The sequence below is a fragment of the Sturnira hondurensis genome, unplaced genomic scaffold (genome assembly GCF_014824575.4).
Source record: "Sturnira hondurensis isolate 20B ecotype Veracruz unplaced genomic scaffold, ASM1482457v3 Scaffold0008196, whole genome shotgun sequence".
Lineage (NCBI taxonomy): Eukaryota > Metazoa > Chordata > Mammalia > Chiroptera > Phyllostomidae > Sturnira > Sturnira hondurensis.
This window is the reverse complement of record NW_028080827.1, coordinates 21,084,872-21,104,575: the sequence shown is the minus strand read 5'-3', so window position 1 is coordinate 21,104,575 and position 19,704 is coordinate 21,084,872. Positions and strand designations below refer to the sequence as shown.

The following is a 19,704-nucleotide window of genomic DNA, read 5'->3' as shown; positions in this document are numbered from 1 at the left end:
CCTTTGGGATACCTTCAAATGTACCAACATTCAAATTATAAGGTGTCATGGGGAGAAGAGAAAAAGCAAGAAATTGAAAACTTATTTGAAAACATAATGAAAGAAAAATTCCCTAATTTGGTGAAGAAAATAGACAGACAGTCCAGGAAGCATAGAGGGTCCCAAACAAATTTGACTCAAAGAGGACCATACCAAGATACATCATAATTTAAATGCCAAAGGTTAAAGATAGAGAGGGAATCTTAAAGCAGCAAGAGAAAAGCAAAGAGTTACCTACAAAAGAGTTCCCATAAAACTATCAGCTGATTTCTCAACAGAAACTTTGCAGGTAGAAGGAGCTGTCAGGAAGTATTCAAAGTGATGAAAAGCAAGGACCTACAACCTAGATTACTCTACCCAGCAAAGCGATCATTTGGAATTGAAGGACAGATAAAGAGCTTCCCAGACAAGATAAAGCTAAAGGAGGTCATCATCACCAAGCTATTATTATATGAAATGTCAAAGGGACTTATTTAAGAAAAAGGAGATCAAAACAATGAATATTAAAATGATAATAAATGTGTAACTATCAACAATTGAATATAAAAAACAAAGTAATCAAACAACCAGAACAGAAAAAGAATCACAGATATGGAGATCATTTGGAGGGTTATCATTTGGGAGGTGGAAGTGGTAGAACGGAGGAAAAGGTTCAGAGATTAAGAAGTACAAATTGGTAGATACAGAATAGAGAGGGTGATGTTAAGAACAGTGTAGGAAATTGAGAAGACAAAGAAGTTATATGCATGACCCATGGTCATGAACTAAGTAGAAGAGAATGGGCAGTACCGAGTGGAGAAGGGATAAGGGAAGGAAATTGGAGCAACTGTAATAACATAATCAATAAAATACATTTTTTTAAATGGAAGAAAAAAACTGAGCAACCTATAGGGTACCATCTCTTGAGCAGAATGGCCAGCTATTTACACCAGCCCCTCTCATCATGGAAGGGGCAGTGATTCTTCCTTCCTGGGAATGGCATGATCACATTATATAAAGTGCTCAGAATAAGTAAATCTATAGAGAAAAAACACAGATTAGTGGTTGCCAAGGGCTGGGGGAGAGAAGGATGAGGAGTAACTGCTAACAGGTATGGGGTTTCATTTTGTGGTGATGAAATTCTGGAACTAGATGTGATGATTAAAATTTTATGAATATACTAAGACCATTGAATTGTATGTTCTAAAATAAGTAAACATTAAATAACAGCGATAACACCAAATGCTGGTGAGGTTTCAGAGAAACTCATATATTGCTGGTGGCTTTAGGAAATAGTACAACCTTTTCCACCCTAGAAGACAGTGGGCAGTTTCTTATAAAAGTGAATGTGCAACTACCATATGACATGATAATTTGATACCTGGGCATTTATCCCAGAGACATAAAAACTTATGTTCACTCAAAAACCCATAAATGAATGCTTATAGAAGCTTTGCTTGCAACAGCCAAAAATTGAAAACAACCTCAGAGGTTCTTAAACAGGTGAATGTTTAAACATACTGCTCAGCGATGAAAAAGAATGAATGAATTGATACATACAATAACCTTGATAAGTCTCCAGAGAATTGGGTTGAATAAAAAGAGCCAATCCCAAAAGATTATGGACTGTAAGATTCTATTTGTGTAACATTCTTAAAGGGCCAATATAATGGAAATGGAGAACAGAATGGCAATTACCAGTGACGAGGAAGAGATGAAGGCAAGAGGGAGGTGGGTGTGGCTATGAAAGGGCAACAGGGAGGTTCCTTATGGTGATAGAAACGTTCTGTATCTTGTTTCAACATCTGTATCTTGGTTGTGATATTGTACTACAGTTTTAAAAGATATTAACACTGGGTGAAATGGGTGAAGGGTACATTAAAAAGATCCCTTTGGATTATTTTTACAGCTGCATGCTTGTCTATGATTATTAAAATAAAAGTTTAATTAAAAAACTAGTAGGTCACAACAAGAAGACTACCGGATATCTATTAGAACATTAAAAACTCGGAACACTGACAACAGCAAATGCTGATGAGGATGTGGAAGGGCAGGAACTCTCATTCTTTGCTAGTGGAAATGCAAAATGGCACAGCTATTTTGGAAGACAGTTTGATGGTTTCTACAAAACTAAACGCACTCTTACTATGTGACCAAGCTACTGTGCTCCTTGGTACTGTCACCTGATGGTAATTGGCACCAATCCGACACCAACGGAAACCTACAGTTTGGGGTGTGGTGGAGAAGGAAACTTTATTCAGTGCAAAACAGCTCAATTGGGTGATACACCACAGCTGTGAAAACAGCGTGAGTACAGAACAGCTGTGGGGCTAGGCCCTACTCCACACAGACAGCTCTGTTCTGCATCTTTTTTTTTCTTCTGCAGTTTAGCACTATATTTTATTTATTTATTATTGTTTATTGCTGTTACCGTTGTCTCCACTTTTGCATCTGGATGGGCTGTTCTGCTCTGCTCTGCTCTGGCCAGACATCATCCCTGTTTCAGTTCAGCCAGGAGCCTTAGTCTTCAGTTTTCAATGGAAAGGCAACATGTGCTCTCTGGGCTTGTCCATTATTGATCCGTTCTCATATAAATGAGGAATCCAAATTCTTGCAGTTTGATTGGTCTAAAAGGCACTGCTCTGATTGGTCAGAATAGAGCAGCTCTGATTGGCCTGAGTAGCACAGCTCTGATTGGATGGGGAAAATTCCTCAGTCCTATTGGTACAAATAGGATTCCAGGAACTCCTTTATCAAGGCTATCACAGATGGCAGACACACAGTGCAGTCAGGCAGTTCTGTGCTGGCTTTTCCATGAAGTGCAGTTTGTGTGAGAGTCCCTGTGTGGACATGGCTCCTAGGCTCTGTTTTTTTAAATTGAGCCCAGTTAGCCAATAAAAGCCCTTCTTAGTAGGTGCCTTTCCCACAACAGTTCAGAGTATTTACCCAAAGAAATTGAAAGCTTATGTTCACACAAACACCTACACAGAAATGTTTTTAGAAGCTTTATTAATAATTGCCTAAACTGAGAAGAAATCAAAATATCATTGAATGAGTAAATGGCTAAATAAACTATGGTACCTTCCCATAATGGAATATTATTCAAAGCTAAAACTGAATGAGTTATAGAGCCATAAAAAGACATGAAAGAAACTCACATGCCTATTTCTATGACATTCTGGAAAAGGCAAAAACCAGGAGACAGTAAAAAGATTAGTGGCTACCAGGTGTTAGCAGGGTTGGAGGAATAACTAAGCAGAGCACAGAGGAATTTTAGGTCAGTGATACTATAAAGGTAGACACACATAATTATGCACTTGTCCAAACCCACAGGATGTACACCACCAGAGTGAACCCTACTGTATACTGTGGACTTCGGATTATAATGGCATGTCAATGTAGCTCCATTAGTAGTAACAAACACACTGCTCTGGTGAGGATACTGACAACGGGGAAGGCTTTGCCACAACAAGGTAGGGAGCCCCATCATGTAGATAGGAAACCTCTATACCTTCTGCCTAATTTGCCTGAAAATGCTTTAAGAAAGTGTGTTTTTTAAAAAGAAAAAAGATAGAACAATTAAAATACTAGAATGAAACAGGAATATTGTAAAACCTCAGAGTGGAAAAGGCAGGACACAAAACATAAAGGCCTCCAAAGTAAAAAAGTATAAATTTGATTCATAAATGTTTTAAGTTTCTACCTGGAAAAGTCAAAAGACAAATCATATACTGGACCAAATATTTGTAAAAATATGACACAAAATTCCAAATCTGCATTATAGGAAAAGGTTGTTATCACTAATAAAAAGCAAACCAATAGAGAACTAAACATGAAGAGACCATTTCCAAAAATAAAAATGTAAGTATGAAAAGAAGTCCAACTTCATTCATAATTAAAGAATTATATATTAAAACAATATCTAAGTAGTATTTTCATCTATCATACCGGCCAAAATGTGGAAGTTTGATAATATATGGCATGTTCAAAAGTGTGAAAAAAACTGGCACAATCAAAAACTTGTGTCTACACTAAAACCCATACACAGGTGTTTACAGCAGCCTTATTCATAATTACCAAATCTTGGAAGCAACCAAGATGTCCTTCAATAAACTGGAAAAACTGCGGTGTACTGTACAATATAATACTGTCTACCAGTGAAATAAATGAGCTATCCAGCCACAAAAAGACATGGAGGGGTCTTAAATACCTATTGCTAAGTGAAATAAGCCAATTTGAAAAGTCTGTACCTGTGCTTCTACCTATGCTGTATGAAATTCTGGAAAAGGCAGAAGTATAGAGATTGTAAAAATATCAGTGTTGCCAGGGGTGGGAGGCATGGGGTAAGAAGAGGAACAGTTGGAGCACAGGGGACTTTTAGGATAGTGAAACTACTGTGTATGACACTGTCATGGTGGGTACATGCCATTATGCATTTGTCAAAACCCACAGAGTACACAGCGCAGACTAAGCCTTAATGGAAATGAAGGACTTACATACATACACACAAGCAAAAAAGAAATAGGTGAGGATGACTTTACTACCAGTCCAGGTCACAGTCCCTCACTGATGTTCCAAAAATACTAAACAACAAAGGAAAAGAGATACCTTAATATGTCACCCACCTCTCAAAGGAGGCAAACATATATCCAAATGAAAGTTGTTTTGATACAAGCTCCACTTTTCTATGCTATTGAGACAGAAAACTCAGATTCTCTTAAAGAGTAATAAAGGCCATATACCCTAAAAATTCATGTTTATAGGCAATCATTCAAAACGAGCTACATATATAGATTGCACAGTCTCTTAACTCATCAAATGGGTAAATTTAACTAAGTTATTCGAGTAAAATCAAAGTTTAAACATTTTAAAGACTAGATCTTCAGAGGACTTCCACCAAGATGGAGGCATAGGTGGAAACACTGTGCCCTCTCCCACAACCAAGTTTGAATACAACAAAGGTTTGGAGAACAAAGACACAGCCAAAAAACAGAAAATTGAATTATACGGAAGTCCGACAACAACGAACCATTCAACGGGGACGGTAAGAGAGGCGGAACCAGCAGCGGAGCAGGGTCGGGCAGGACAGATCCCCCGACCTAGGTGCGCAAGTAGCCCGGACCCAGTCAGGGTGCAGGGGCAAACTGACCGTGGTCACACATTCGCGCACAGTGAGACGGACCACGAAGGCCCCAGGGGGTGAACCCAGTGGTGGAGGGCTGACGGCAGTGGCACACTCGCGTGCAGTGCGACGAAACGCGCAGGCCCCCATGACGGTGGCAGCGGTGGCGGCAGGAGGCGGCAGACAGGACTCCATTGCTCCTCTTTGACCCCGCCCCCACATACAGCATCACAACCCAGCGACTGAGTTGCCCTGCTCTGGTGAACACCTAGGGCTCCGATCCTACTACGATCCTACTACGTAACAGGCACGAACAGCCCAAAAGATGGTGCAAGAAGAACTCAAAGTCCCAGAGCTGATAACTCTCAGCGACCAAGAGATTGCCAGCCTATCAGATGCACAGTTCAAGACACTATTTATCAGGATGCTCACAGAACTGGTTGATTATAGTCACAAATTAGAGGAACATATGAAGGTTAAACTGATTGAAATGAAGGGAGATGCACAGGAAACCAATAGTGATGGAAAGGAAACTGGGACTCAGATCAATGGAGTGGACCAGAAGGAAGAAACAAACATCCAACCAGAAAAGAATGAAGAAACAAGAATTCAAAAAAATGAGGAGAGGCTTAGGAACCGCCAGGACATCTTTAAACATTCCAACATCCAAATTACAGGGGTACCAGAAGGGGGAAAGAAACAGCCACGAGTGGAAAACTTATTTGAACAAATAATAAAGGAGAACTTCCCCAGTCTGGCAAAGGAAATAGACTTCCAGGAAATTCAGGAAGCTCAGAGAGTCCCAAAGAAGTTGGACCCAAGAAGGAACACACCAAGGCACATCATAATGACATTAGCCAAGATGAAAATGAAGGAGAGAATCCTAGAAGCAGCAAGAGATAAGGGGACAGTCACCTACAAAGGAGTTCCCATAAGACTGTCAGCTGATTTCTCAAAAGAGACCTTATAGGCAAGAAGGGGCTGGAAAGAAGTATTCCAACTCATGAAATCCAAAGACCTACAGCCAAGATTGCTTTATCCAGCAAAGCTTTCATTTAGAATGAAAGGACAGATAAAGTGCTTCTCAGACAAGGTCAAATTCAAGGAGTTCATCATCACCAAGCCCTTATTATATGAAATGTTAAAGGGACTTATATAAGAAAAAGAAGATGAAAAATGTTAACAGTGAAAGGAGAGAAAACTCACAGTTATTAACAACCACACCTAAAACAAAAGCAAACCAAGAGGACAGCTAGATCAGGAGTGGAACCATAGAAATGAAGAACACATGGAGGGTTAGCAACAGGGGAGTGGGAAGAGGAGAAGGGGGGAGAAGGTACAGAAAATAGCATAGATGGTAGGTAGAAAATAGATAGGGGGGAGGGCAAGAATAGTGGGGGAAATATAGAATCTAAAGAACTTGAGACACGTGGTTGTAAACTAAGGGGGGAGAATGATGGGGGAGGGAGCTTGCGGGGGGAGGGGAATGAAGGGGGGAATAGAACAACTGTAATGGTATAATCAATAAAAATATTTTTAAAAAAGATTAGACCTTCATAACTTTTAAAATTAATTAATGAAAGAAAACTACAAACTCCTGAACCAAAATTTTATTTTAAATTTTAAAGCATATTAGTGCATATGAAAAATTTCCATAACACGAGACATAAAGATGTTAGCACATTGAACAATAGGAAATATTTTTATACAACTTTTGAATCACTAATATGCTTATTTCACCTCTGAATATATGCCAAGTTCTAAGTCACCTTTGTCATGGAACATCAAGTAGGTTTAAAATTTTTATATTATTGTTTAACAACTTCCTAATGAGGTTTTGAACTTCTAGTCGACTTACACATAATATTTTTTTCAATGTATTGACTACTATAATAACTTTTTCTCTCATCTCCGATGGGACATATTTAGTATCTAAATATTGAGATAACTTTGATCTAGAGTTATACAGCGTGTTAATAACAGTTTCAATGTCATCAGTTCCGAAACTGCTTTGCCCTAGTGGCAATAACTGGGACCTATACATCTTGTTTAATCTGTGCTCGGCCGCGGCTGCCACAGCGAGGCTCCGTTTCAGGTGCTCTCTGACGGCTTGAATGTCCGCTCTGTACTGTGGCTTGAGGCTCTCAGCAAGAGGTACCTGATGCACTTTCGAACTAATGTCTGAAATTTTTTTCAAAATCTCTTCATTACCCAAAATGAGTGGGTGTTTTTCAAATGCTTGTGTTTCATATTCGCCTGAGAGCTGAGGAACATCTTCCACTTCGGTGGAGGTATCCCAGTCAGTGCTCTTACTAGAAGGGCTGGGAGGAAATTCAGTGACATAGGGCCACAACATTGGTGCCTCGGTCTCTTTGACTTTTGGCTCTGGCTCTGGCTCTGGCTCTGGCTCTTCTTTGACAATATAAGGCTCCTTTGCATGTAAAACAACAGAAATATTGCTTGGTTTAATAGACCAGAATGCTGTACTTTTAGTATGTTTTTTCCTCCTTTGTTCCGGTGAGAAGCTTCTAGTCGGGAAACTTGTAATTTTATCATTCACAGGGGTGGTTACAACATTCTCAGTGGAAGCTTTGTCAGGTGTCATTATCTCCTTAAGTTTCGATACCTTCGGTCTCATAGAATGAACATTATTTGTAGACTCTGATTTTTTCTCATTGGCTGGCTCCCTAGTGGGAACACTTAGTACTAGGTTCTGTAAAACTTGTACATAATGATTCACATTTTTTTCTTCATCAGATGTCACACTTTTGCCTTAAGGGAAAAACAAGCAAACAATAAGTATCATTTATTATGATATATGACATATGGACAAAAATATACCCAAATTTGCTTCATGTGATATCACTTAAAAGTTAAGGGAAAGCCCTGGCTGGGTGGCTTAGTTGGTTGGAGCATCATCCCATACACACAAAGGTTGTAGGTTCAATTCCTGGTCAGGGCACATACCTAGGTTGCAGGTTCAATCCACCGTCAGGGCCAGTACACTAAAAAGTCTGTTCATGGCTGCATATATATCAACACCCTCCCTTCTACCTTGCTTTGCCTCATTTCTTCATGTACCATTTGTCTTTACATTGTTCTGTTGTTAAATCCATCCTCTCTCCACACACTTCCCATCTCCTACTTTTGTCCCCCTAAAATATCTATGTGTTTCATATTGATCTTTTCAGTTCTACTAATCAGGACTGCTCTTGCCAATCAATTTGGTCTTTATAAAAATGTTCGCAGGCAAGATAGTAAAAGAGAGTCAAGCCTCAAGTATCCTTACAAATGGCCCTGGCCACTGTAAACACATGCTTTATCCCATTTTTTAGGAGAAACTAGAAAGATGAACAAACTTCAAACTCTTACAATGACCAGGCTACTCTGCTAGAAGTTGTGTTATTAAACTTTGACTGTTTGTAGCCCATACTGGTGTACTTTATATTATCTCCTCTATTTTACCAGTAAGTGATCCAACCAAACACAACAATGTCTCAGAATGTGGCTAAATTAAGGGTCCCTTCCACTTTGAAAAACCATAATGCCGCTTCCCAGCACCTCTAGTTAATAGGATGGCTACCTGCTAAGCAGGCTTGAGGTTAGTAAGAATCACAGATATGGAAGTTATAGCTGAGGTTGAGGCTGTCTGCACTTCTCTTCTTGAAACAGAATGGGGAGAATTCGTCACATGGCAAACAATAGGAAAGTAAACAAAATGGTAAAGCAACGGTAGGAACAAAGCGGCACACAGTCTGAAGTGGAAATTAGAAAATAGTGATTCGAAAGACCATAACAGCCTCAACTGACTGAGTAATTGCTCTGTGCCAGGCACTGCGTACTATGGCCTTTGAATGTGCTTTTATAAAGAGGGAAAGGAGGGTACTTAGCAGGACAAGTAATTTGCCTAAGGTTATACCCATCTTGTCAGTGGTGGGAATGGGATTCGAACACATGCCGTCTGGCTGCAAAGCAGGTGCACGCAATGACGACACAGTGTTGTCATAAAAAGATGGCACAGAGATGCAGGCAAAGCAGCAGGTGTGTAGTGACAGAGTTGTCTGGGAAGAACACAACTCTCTTTTAAAATACATGTGAATAGTAAACTATAATCAATCAACAAATAAAAGGAGATTTTCAAAATATACAGAAGTTTGCTCTACTGAAACTGGACCAGTTACCTTTGATATAAGATGTATTTTGAAATATGAAAAATATCTGATCCAAATTTAATATATTTCCTTACTATAAAATATGGGCAGGAACTGACAATCAATGACTTACAAAAGAATAAAGTCCCTTCACACAGAGGTAAACAACCAATTAATTAGTTTTGAGTTTATTCTAGGAAAATGATAGAAATTATAATTTAAAATGAACAATGAAATATAAAATTTCAATCAACAAAAAGTACATTCAGAGCATGTATCTCCTTCTCATAGAAGGGCCAATTAAAGGAGGAAGAACAGAGTGTAAAGAGCAACATAAAAGCCAATTAGCACAAAAACTTTCTAAAATTCACTGTTCACAAAAGAAACACAAGTTAAAAAATAATTTTTATTATGCTAGTCAAGCAGGCAAATTTTTTTAAACAATAAAACCTAGAATTGTACACTGAAATTGAGAACAGGTTGACAGTGACCAGAGGGGAGAGGAGAGGGCAAGGAATTTCAGGGGAAAAGGGTGAATGGTCTGCAGACACAAGTATAAAGGACACATGGACAATAAAGGGGGGGTGTGGAAATGGGAGGTGGGTGGGAAGGGTAGGGGTGGTGGGCTGGGATGGGGGTAAAAGGCAGAAAACTGTACTTGAACAACAATTAAAATAAAAATTAAAATAAAAATAAAACATTTTTTTCAAAAACCTAGAAATGTCATGTGCATACATTACTTCCTTAGTAAAGAAAGTAACTTCCTTACTCTCCTTATAATCCTGAGATCCTTCATTAGTCTATCTCTAGTACATGGATTTTTTTCTTTATAGAATTTAGGATAATTTAACTGTATATAGTTGTGTCATGATTGTTAACTGCTACATTTTGTAAGCTCTTTGAGACTGTGACAGTATCTGCTTTGTTCTCTGTATCTCCTAGCCAGTGCCTAGAGCCACAGTAGACAATTAAAAAGCATTTGTTCATTGAATGATTGAATGAATGAACCCAAAGCTGCAAGTATGTAAATTGTGCCTCAAGTAATTTATCTTAAATAAAGAAAAATGTATAAAATAAATGTTGTTGAGGAAAACTCAACTTCATGTTATGTTTAAAATAAATCTGCTGGCCCTAACTAGTGTGGCTCAGTGGGTTGGGCATCATCCCTGCAAAGCAAAAGTTGGCAGATTCAATTCCCAGTCAGGGCGCATGCCTGGGCTGTGGGCCAGGTCCCCGGTTGGGGACATGCCAAGAAGCAACTGATCAATGTTTCTCTTGAACCTACATGCTTCTCTCTCTCTTTCTCCCTCCCTTCCCCTTTCTCTAACAATAAATAAGTAAAATCTTTAAAAATCAATTAATTAATTAAATCTGCTGTTCTAAAACCTGTTTTTGGTTTTGTTCGGCTTTTGGGAGGTGAGAGAGGGGTTGCATTAATCATCCAATAATTATTAAGGGAAAAATCTGGGCAATAAATAATGTTCTCTTATGTTAGGCAAAGCAGGCAGTTTTTATGATAGAAGATACAGCTTTAACCATATTTTTCTAAATTTCTAAGTCTGAAGTTTATCTAGAGCAACATCATGAACGCTGATGTTCAACATTTCCAATTTTCAGGAAGTCCCTGCATGTCTTCTAACTGGCCCTTGCTAAATGGCCTAGTATAAGTTTAGGTCACTAAATTTAACTAAATTTGCTTAAGTTCTATTAAGTTTATATTATTAGATTTTATCATCCCTAAAGTAACACTGGATTAGCATAATTTTAAGTACATTATAATCTTAAGCAATGTTAATGTATCTTCATAATTGATCTAACCCATATTTTAAGGAAGATAATTCAGTAATTTTTAGTATATTCACAGTTATGCAACGGTCACCACCATCTAAGTTGAAAACAGTTTCATCACTCCCAAAATAAACTCATTCCAAATCGCCCCATCCCTCAGCCTAGGCAACGACTAATCTACTTTCTGTGTCTATGGATTTGCCTATCATATACATTATACATAAATGAAATCACACAACATGTGGTCTTTTGGGACCGACTTCTTTCATTTAGCATGTTTTTAAGGTCATCTATATTGAAGCATGTGTCAGTATTTCATTTCTTTCTTTCTGTGGTATCAATTGTTACTTCTCTTTCATTTTTTATTTTATTTACTTGGGTTCTCTCTCTTTTTCTTTATCCCCCCCTTTTTATTGAATTTTATTGGGACGACAGTGGTTAACAATATTATACAGGTTTAAGGTGCACAATTCCACAACATATCATCTGTACACTGTATTATGTGTTCACCAGTCCAAGTCAAGTCTCATGCTACCCCCATCCCCTCCTCCACTTCCCCCACCCTCTTTCTCTCTTTTTCTTGACGAATGTGGTTAAAGGTTAATTAATCTTGTTTATCTTTTTTAAAAAATAGGTATTGGTTTCATTGATCATATATATATTATATAGAGTCTAAATATATAATATATAGTCTAAATATGTAAGTCTGAATATATTTATATATAAATATATATATATATCAATATATATATTATTGGATTTATATATAATTTGTATACATTGTATTATATATAATTGGATTTATATATATATAAATATATTTAGACTATTGTTTATTTCTTCTCTGACCACTTTGGACCTTGTTTGTTGTTCTTCTTCCAATGCCTTTAACTGGAAAGTTAGATTATTTATTTGAGATTTTTCTTGTTTCTTGAGGTAGGCCTGTAATGCTACGAATTTCCCTCTTAGGACTGACTGCTTTTGCTGGGTCCCCTAGATTGGAGGTTGTTGTGTTCTCATTTTCATTTGTTTCAAGGTATCTTTTTATTTCTTCCTTGATCTCATTGTTAACCCATTCATTGTTTAGTACCATGTTATTTTGCCTTCGTTTGTTTATGTGTTTTCAGTTTTTCTCATAATTGGTTTCTAGTCTCATACCATTGTAGTTGGAGAAGGTGCTTCATATCACCTTCAATGGTTGGAATAGATTTCAATCTCCTTAAATTGATTGAGATTTGTTTTGTGTCCTGACATGTAATCTACCCTAAAAAATGTTCCATATGCACTTGAAAAAATGCATATTTTGCTGCTTTGGGTAAAATACTCTAAAATTAGTGTCAATTAAACCTATCAAATCTAATATGTTATTTAAGACTGCTGTTTCCTTTTTGATTTTCTGTCTAGAATATCTGTCAATTGGTGTCAATTGGCCGTTAAAGTCCCCTGGTATGACTGTTCTACTGTCTATCACTCCCTTTATGCCTGTCAATATTTGCTTTTATATTTAGGTGCTCCTATGTTGGGTGCATAAATGTTTACAAAGGTCATATATCATCTTGCTGGATTGATCCCTTTATTATTATGTAACATCTTTTTCTGTCTCTTGTTCTAGCCTTTGTTTTAAAGTATTTTGTCTGACACAAGTATTGCTACCCCAGGTTTTTGTTTGTTTCTGTTTACATGAAATATCTTTTTCTGTCCCTTTCAGTCTGTGTGTGTCTAATTTTAAGTGAGTCTCTTGTGGGCACATATTAATGGGTCTTGTTCTCTTATCCATTCAGCTACCCTATGTCTTTTGATTGGAGCATTTAATCCACTCACATTTAAAGTGATTATTGATAGGCAGTATTTATTGCCACTATATTATTTATATTAATGTTCCTCTTTTATTTCTTTCTTCTGAAAGAAGTCTCTTTAACATTTCTTGTAATACCAATTTATTGCTGATGAACTGCTTTAGCATTTCTTGGTCTGGCAAGCTCTTTATTTCTCCCTCAATTTTAAATGACAGCCTTGCTGGGTAGAGTAGTCTTGGTTGTAGGTCCATATTTTTCATCACTTTGAATATTTTATGCCAATCCCTTCTGGCCTGGAAAGTTTCTGTTGAGAAACCAGCTGACAGTCTTATGGGAGCTCCCTTGTAGGTAACTAACTGGCTTTTCTCTTGCTGCTTTTAAGGTTCTCTTTTTGTTTTTAACCTTTGGCATTTTAATTATGATGTGTCTTGGTGTGGGCCTCTTTGGGTTCATCTTGGTTGGGGCTCTCTGTACCTTCTGGACTTGTGTGTCTTTCTCATTCACCAGGTTAAGAAAGTTTTCAGAGAATATTTCTTAAAATAGGTTCTCAGTCCATTGCTCTCTCTCTGTCTCTCTTCTTCTTCTAGTACCCTTAAGATGTGGATGTTGTTACACTTGATGTTGTCCCAGAGGCACCTTAAACTATCCTCATTTTTAATTTTTTTTAATTTTTCTGGTGTGATGGGGTGTTTTCTGCTACCTTGTATTCCAAATTGCTAATTTGATTCCCTGCTTCATCTAATTGGCTATTGATTCCTAGTAGTATATTCTTCATTTAAGATATTGTATTCTTCATTTTTGACTGGTTCTTTTTATGGTTTCAATGTCATTTTTATGCTTACTGTCTATCTCAATGAGAGGGATTTACCCCCAGGCCAACTGGCTGCAAGGAACATCAGCAGCTACTGCACAGGAGCTGCTGTGCAGGGACCAACCCCACAAAACAGGATTTCATTGATGGGGCTTTCCTGCCTGATAAGTCTGCCCCGTGACTGTGTTGTTTGTGAAGGTGGTTGGTTGGTGCTCTGGTATGGTCTGAAGCTATCCACCCACCGTGTTGGCTCTGGGGCTTCCTGGGGGCCAGTCCTAACCTTAACCCTGGCTTGGAGTCATCCAACATGAGCTACAAAGCATTCCACAAATAGCTGCTACTTGCGCTAGGTTTGGACGTGCCTGGGAAAGTTGAGCCGTGAACTGAGGCCTGGCCTGGGGCCTCTTAGCAAGAGGTATAGCATATGTGGAGGCCAGATGCTGCTTCTTTGGGGTTTGTGCACCTTTGAGAGATTTTAGGAAAGTTCACAGCATGAATTGGGACTGGCTATTTGTATGGAAAAGCCACTGGAAATAACTTAGGTGGGCCAACAAAGAGTAGAGTCTCAGGGATCACCAGGGTGGGATGAACAGTGTTAGCCAGGCTGGTGGAGACTTAGATGGAGCACCTGCCTGAGCCTATAGGGGGAGGGTGCAATGAAGGAACAATGGCTCCTGCCCCTCCAGCCCTCACCCCAAAGCCAGGCAATTCAGTTCCTCCCTGTGTGCCCCTGGTACCTTTCAAGCCGGCACCCCAGTGCTGGAGCTCAGAGGGAGTAAGTCTTAGTAAGCGTGTGCATGGGCACTAAGAGGAACACCTGGGACTCCAAAAGCCCTCCATCTCACTCAGACACAATCCCTGCTGGTTTTTCATAACCAGAGGGTACGGGGACTTCCTTTCCCAGCACTGTAAATCTGGGCTGGGGAGCCTAATGTGGGGCTGGGACCCCCTGCTCCCTCGGGGCACCTCTGCAACTGAGATATATCTCCTGACTTTTAATCATCACGCACGAGTGTGAGAACAGTCCATTCTGCATCTCAGCCCCTCCTACCAGTCTCAATGCAGCTTCAGCTAGATTTCAGGCAGTTCTGATTGATGGTTATTCTGTAATTTCGTTGTAATTTTGCTGTGGTGGTGGGAGGAGATGAGTACCACATTTACTTACTCCACTGTCTTGACTGGAAGCCTCACATTCTTGTTTGTAGCTTCGGGCCCATGAATATTTAGTGACTTCAAATTGTATAAGACAAATTATTAATTTATTTTAATATCAGTTAATAGTACTTGAATATATAACAATTATGTTAACATTATTTTGAAAGTTATACATTTTTTAAAAAGCAAAAAAAATCAATTCTCATTTTAAAAAAGGCAAGTTGTGTTACAGAAACTGTCCTGCCTAGGTTTTGTTGTTGTTGTTGTTCTATGGTTCTTCTTTACCCACTGCTGGTAGGAACTATGGCTCTCAAAGCCAGAATTTGGTAAAAAGGAAAGGAACTACATTCAAAAGTTATGCAGGTTCAGATGAATGGTGGAATGTCACCGTTAAATCCCAAAGTCCCTTTAAAACACCCACAAACAGGCACACAGTACTGCCTCCCCTTGCCAAACCAGGCCAGTCAGGGGGAGTGTATCTCAGGAAAAGAACAAAGAAGTCCATAGCTCAGCCAGGCTCCTGCTATTAATCCAAAACTGCATCCTCATGGTGGGTTGGGGAATCCTTCCGAATCCTTCCAAACCACCTGGCCAAGAGAGTGAGCTCCACTCAGCTGCTATGTCCTGCTTTCCCGCTTTCTAAGCTGTGTGGTCGAGAGCCCCCCTCCACTCCAAAACTGCATGGTTAAGCTCTGGCATGTATTTATATCCTGGTGCAGATCTTCCCCTGTAACCCCATTTTCAACTCCTCCCCACTTGGTTACACCTGCCAGTAGTCTAGTTTCTTCTGCCTTTCTCAGCTGCCATTGTTAGTCCTGGCAAGTGTGGTCCTGTGATGCAGAAGCCACCTCCAAGCTGCTCTCGCAGGAGCGGGAGGTCCTTCCGGCTACATTCTACCACAGGTTAGAGTCATGCCCATCTCCCAGGCTCCGAGTGCAGGCACAGCTTTTCAACATTGTTAAAACAATGTTGAAAACATTGGCCACATTCTTCAGCTGTGCAAAGAAGCTCTCAATGGCCCTGCTCTGCTTCCCTCATCCCCCAAGTGATAGCTATGGGGGTTTTCTCCATTTTGGGGGACCTCCAGCTGAACAGCCCGTTACAATTGTATAGTGAAAATATTAAAGAGGAATGATTTTTTGAATTGGAAAATATTTAAGATTAAAACTATGAAAAATCAGATGTGAAGACATTGATACGCACACACAAACACACAAATTTAAATACATAGTTAGGTGTTTATCTAGCCCTATCAGGGTATATGTGTATAGAAAATGTAGACTGCTTTACACCCAAGTTTCGTTCACGTCATGCTGAATTTAAACTAAACAAGTACTAGCTAAATTTTGATGATCTGTCAGAAAGGTATTGGCAGTTACCAGAAGTACTGAGGTCTTCAACAAATGTAATTACTTAATACAATGGCAAGAATTTTTGTATAAAATAACCTCAAAACTGTCTTAGCACTCTAGAAGAAAATTGTCAAAATTGCACTTTCATTAAAAAACTCACGTGCCTTTTCTTTGGCATGAAAGGACATTTTTTCTATGATTCTCTCACCAAAAAAATGGTTGGAATAGTGGCCATATAAAATAAAGAGTATATAACTGAGTTAAATCAAACAATGATAAACCTGGTTTCTTTTGGGATACTTATTCAAAAAATAAACAAAATTAAAACTACTTAGAGAAAAAGAATGAGAGAGACACAGATGGGTAGAGTAGCCATGTTAACACTGCTCACACACTCCTTCACTCACTTATACACAACAGGAGTAAACGACATTTTCTAAAATATCCTCTATGATCTTTGACCTGTATATACTTTCTTCATGTCTTATTGTATATCATCTATATCTTCAACACAAAATCTTTCCTTTTTTGGAGAAGTATCTTTTCATTTCTTATAAGCTTTAAGGAAGTTTAGGGAAGAGGATTCAAAGGAACAGAATGGGCCATGAAATAACGAAGTTAGTATGTAGGAGACTGCTTTGAGGTAAGTGACCACCCAGGGGCTGCTACTCACCAGTCCCGGAGTGCGCTATATGACAGTATCAGTGTCACCTAAACTGAACTTTCCATGTGTGTTGGTCAGTTGTGACCTACTGATGTACAACCACCAAAATGCAATAACTGGTATTAGTAATAATGACCTATAAGGCATCAAGATAAGATAATATCTTCTGTATGTTCTGTTCCTTTACAGAACATTTTTACACAGCTTTTTGTTTAAAACAACAATTGTAAGTGCTAGTATTTAATGGGCTAAAGTTACCTAAGATGCTTTATCCAGAACTTTTGCCACTGCTATTCATGATTTAGTTTGCATTGTATTTTCATTTTTGAAATATAATTTTTAACTACAACGCGTTTAACAATTCTGAAATGTAGCCATGCATAACTAGCATGCACTTCGGTCCTTTACACCCACCTGATAAATTTTACTTTATAAAATTTATAAAGTAAAATTAAACAAAACCCAACATTACAAAATGCTACAGTGAACTAGTTAGACTAGATGGACAAGCCACAAGTCATACCTGGAATACCAGACACTGGACTTAACTAAATACCTCAAGGCATCCACATCATGCTAATGCAGTAGTCTTAGCGCCCCTAAATTTGACCTTACTAGTTTTCAAGTACTAGGGAGGGACAAGTTGTGAGTTGTAATTCTGCTTAACAAAGGCTTTTAATGCTGTGCTCCCAAGGATGCTCTGTAGGAGTGCACAGGGGTTGCGTGAGTGTCCCAGACTGCCATTCATAGTCTACATGTTCTCCACATTTCACCACAGAGGTTAAACTTTCTCTGTAAAGGGCCAGGCAGTAAATATTTTGAGCTTTGCAGGCCATACTGTCACTGTGGCAACTATTTAACTCTGCTGTTATAACAAGGGAAGGTAGCCATGGGCAATACATAAAGGAATGAGGGTGTCTGTGTTCCAATAAAACTTTATGAACAATGAAATTGGAATTTCATACTTTTTTCACTTGTCACTAAATATCACATTTCGTATTCACACTTAAAAATGTAAAAGCCATTTTTGCCTCCAGCCATATAAAAACAGGCCACTTTGGCCCGCTGTCTGCAGTTTGCCCACCCAGCTTTATCGCCCGTGCAGATTCTCACGTAGAAGCGGGCAGCGTTAACGTCAAGGGCCATCCTCGCAGGGGTAAGGAGGTCATACACGCGAGCCCCACTTGCCCAGTCCACGCATCCCGGGTCAAGGCTGGGACCCACTGCCTGGACCGCTGCGTTTGCGTTGCCAGGTCAGTCCCGCAGCGTGCAGGTCGGAGATGAGAAGAGGGACACACCTTGGCATCTAAGGCCAGGCCCCTGGACAGTGGCGTTTAGGAGGAGTGTAGGAGTGGGGCAGAGAAGAGCCGGAACTCCGGTGGGCCCCGGGACCCGGAGGTTCCCCCAGGTATGTCCCCCGGGTCGTTGCTCCGTCAGGCTGGGTCACTCACTCGGATACGCCAGCAAGAACGAAGGCCATAGCAACAGCGCAACTAGAAGGACTAAGGACCTCACGGGCATCGTCCGCAGCACTCTGACAGGCGACTGGAATGTCCTGGGCCACCAGGACGGGTCCAAAAGGGAGGTCTGAGAGCCCTAGGAACCCTGCAACCGTTGTCTCCAGCACGCAAGCGCAGCTAAGGTTGGGGGAGGGGGGCGGGTAGTAAGAGCGGCAGAGCCCCGCCCCCTCCTGGGGCCACGCGCTGGGGGCGGGAAGGCTACGCCCAGCCCTGCCCCGCCCCATCCCACCCTGCCTGGTGCGCATGCTCTCTCTGCTTAAGAAACTTGGCGCCCGGCGAGGGCCCGGGGAAGTCTGGGCACCCAGACGAGTGCAGATGCTCTGTGGAGTTAGGGGTGGCGGAGCTCCGTGTATCCAGGGAAGCCGGGCATATAACAGTGCCTAACGCACGATCCCTGCACAGAAGGAGTTGTCTGTGGGAAGAGACAACCTGGCCATTGCAACAGCCTGAAAGTGTTACAATGGAGGAAGTGCTAGGCACTGTGGAGCGCACCTCCGTGTGACTCCTCTCTAAAAGAGTTGCCCAGTTGAACGAAAGCGTGGAGCTCACGGGTACTGAAAATAGTTTAGTCTAATTGCAAGGGGTGGGGGGCAGTTGTTGGAGGTGAGGAGGACAGGTAGGCAGAGGCATTAAAGCAACTAAGGGGCTTGGGATTTGTTTTACTTTTTCAAATTTACAACCCCCCCTTTTTTTCCGCAGAAAGACAAACCCGTAACGATGGAGGCTAGGTGGGTGATTGTCAGGGGTTAAGGATGGGCAGGTGACTATAAAGAAGAGCATGAAGAAGTTTTGGAGGGGAGGGGTGATGGAGAGTTGTGGTGGCCCCAGCATCTTACCTAAACATGTCTTAAACTTTATAGAGCTGTACACCACGAAGAATGAGTTTTACTGTACGATAATTTTAAAAATCCAGACACTGGTAATCACTGCTTCAGGAAGCAAGGGGCTTGGATTTTATTCTGAGGTGTGGGGGACATACTGCTGAGAACTGTGTCATTAGATTTGCATTTCAGAAAGCTCACTCCTTATAGCATAAAGAATGGGTTGGAGGGAAGCCAGGCTGGAGGCAGGGAACCAAATCAGGAGGCTGTTCCAGTAATATAGGCATAGATTAACAGAGGGCTGGGCTCAGGGTGGCAGGGGGAATGAGACGTGTGGACAGATTTGACATTTGGAGCCAGAATCAACAAGACTGACAAACTGAATGTGAGGAATGAGGGAGATGAAGAAGGTGGTGCTCATATTTCTGGGCACCTCTTCATGTGGTGTGAGATGGGTAACACAGGGATGGAGGGTGGGGAGGAGGAGGAGTTTAGTTTCAACATTG

General features: G+C 40.2%; 1 protein-coding gene across 1 annotated transcript; it reads right to left on the bottom strand.

The window, feature by feature from the left end:
• Positions 1–6,742: 6,742 nt before the first annotated feature.
• Positions 6,743–18,436, bottom strand: SPESP1 (sperm equatorial segment protein 1). Its single transcript, XM_037054230.1, has 2 exons — positions 18,309–18,436; positions 6,743–7,912 (listed from the first exon to the last, which is right to left on the bottom strand). The coding sequence occupies exons 1-2, from the start codon at positions 18,376–18,378 to the stop codon at positions 6,915–6,917; spliced, it is 1,068 nt and encodes a 355-aa protein (XP_036910125.1). The 5' UTR covers positions 18,379–18,436; the 3' UTR covers positions 6,743–6,914.
• Between the last annotated feature and the right edge of the window lie 1,268 nt (positions 18,437–19,704).

Coding starts and splice junctions, on each gene's coding strand:
- SPESP1 (XM_037054230.1), bottom strand. CDS start 18,378: ATGCCCGTGAGGTCCTTAGTCCTTCTAGTTGCGCTGTTGCTATGGCCT. Junction 7,913..18,308: donor GTTCTTGCTGGCGTATCCGA/GTGAGTGACCCA, acceptor TTTTCCCTTAAG/GCAAAAGTGTGACATCTGAT.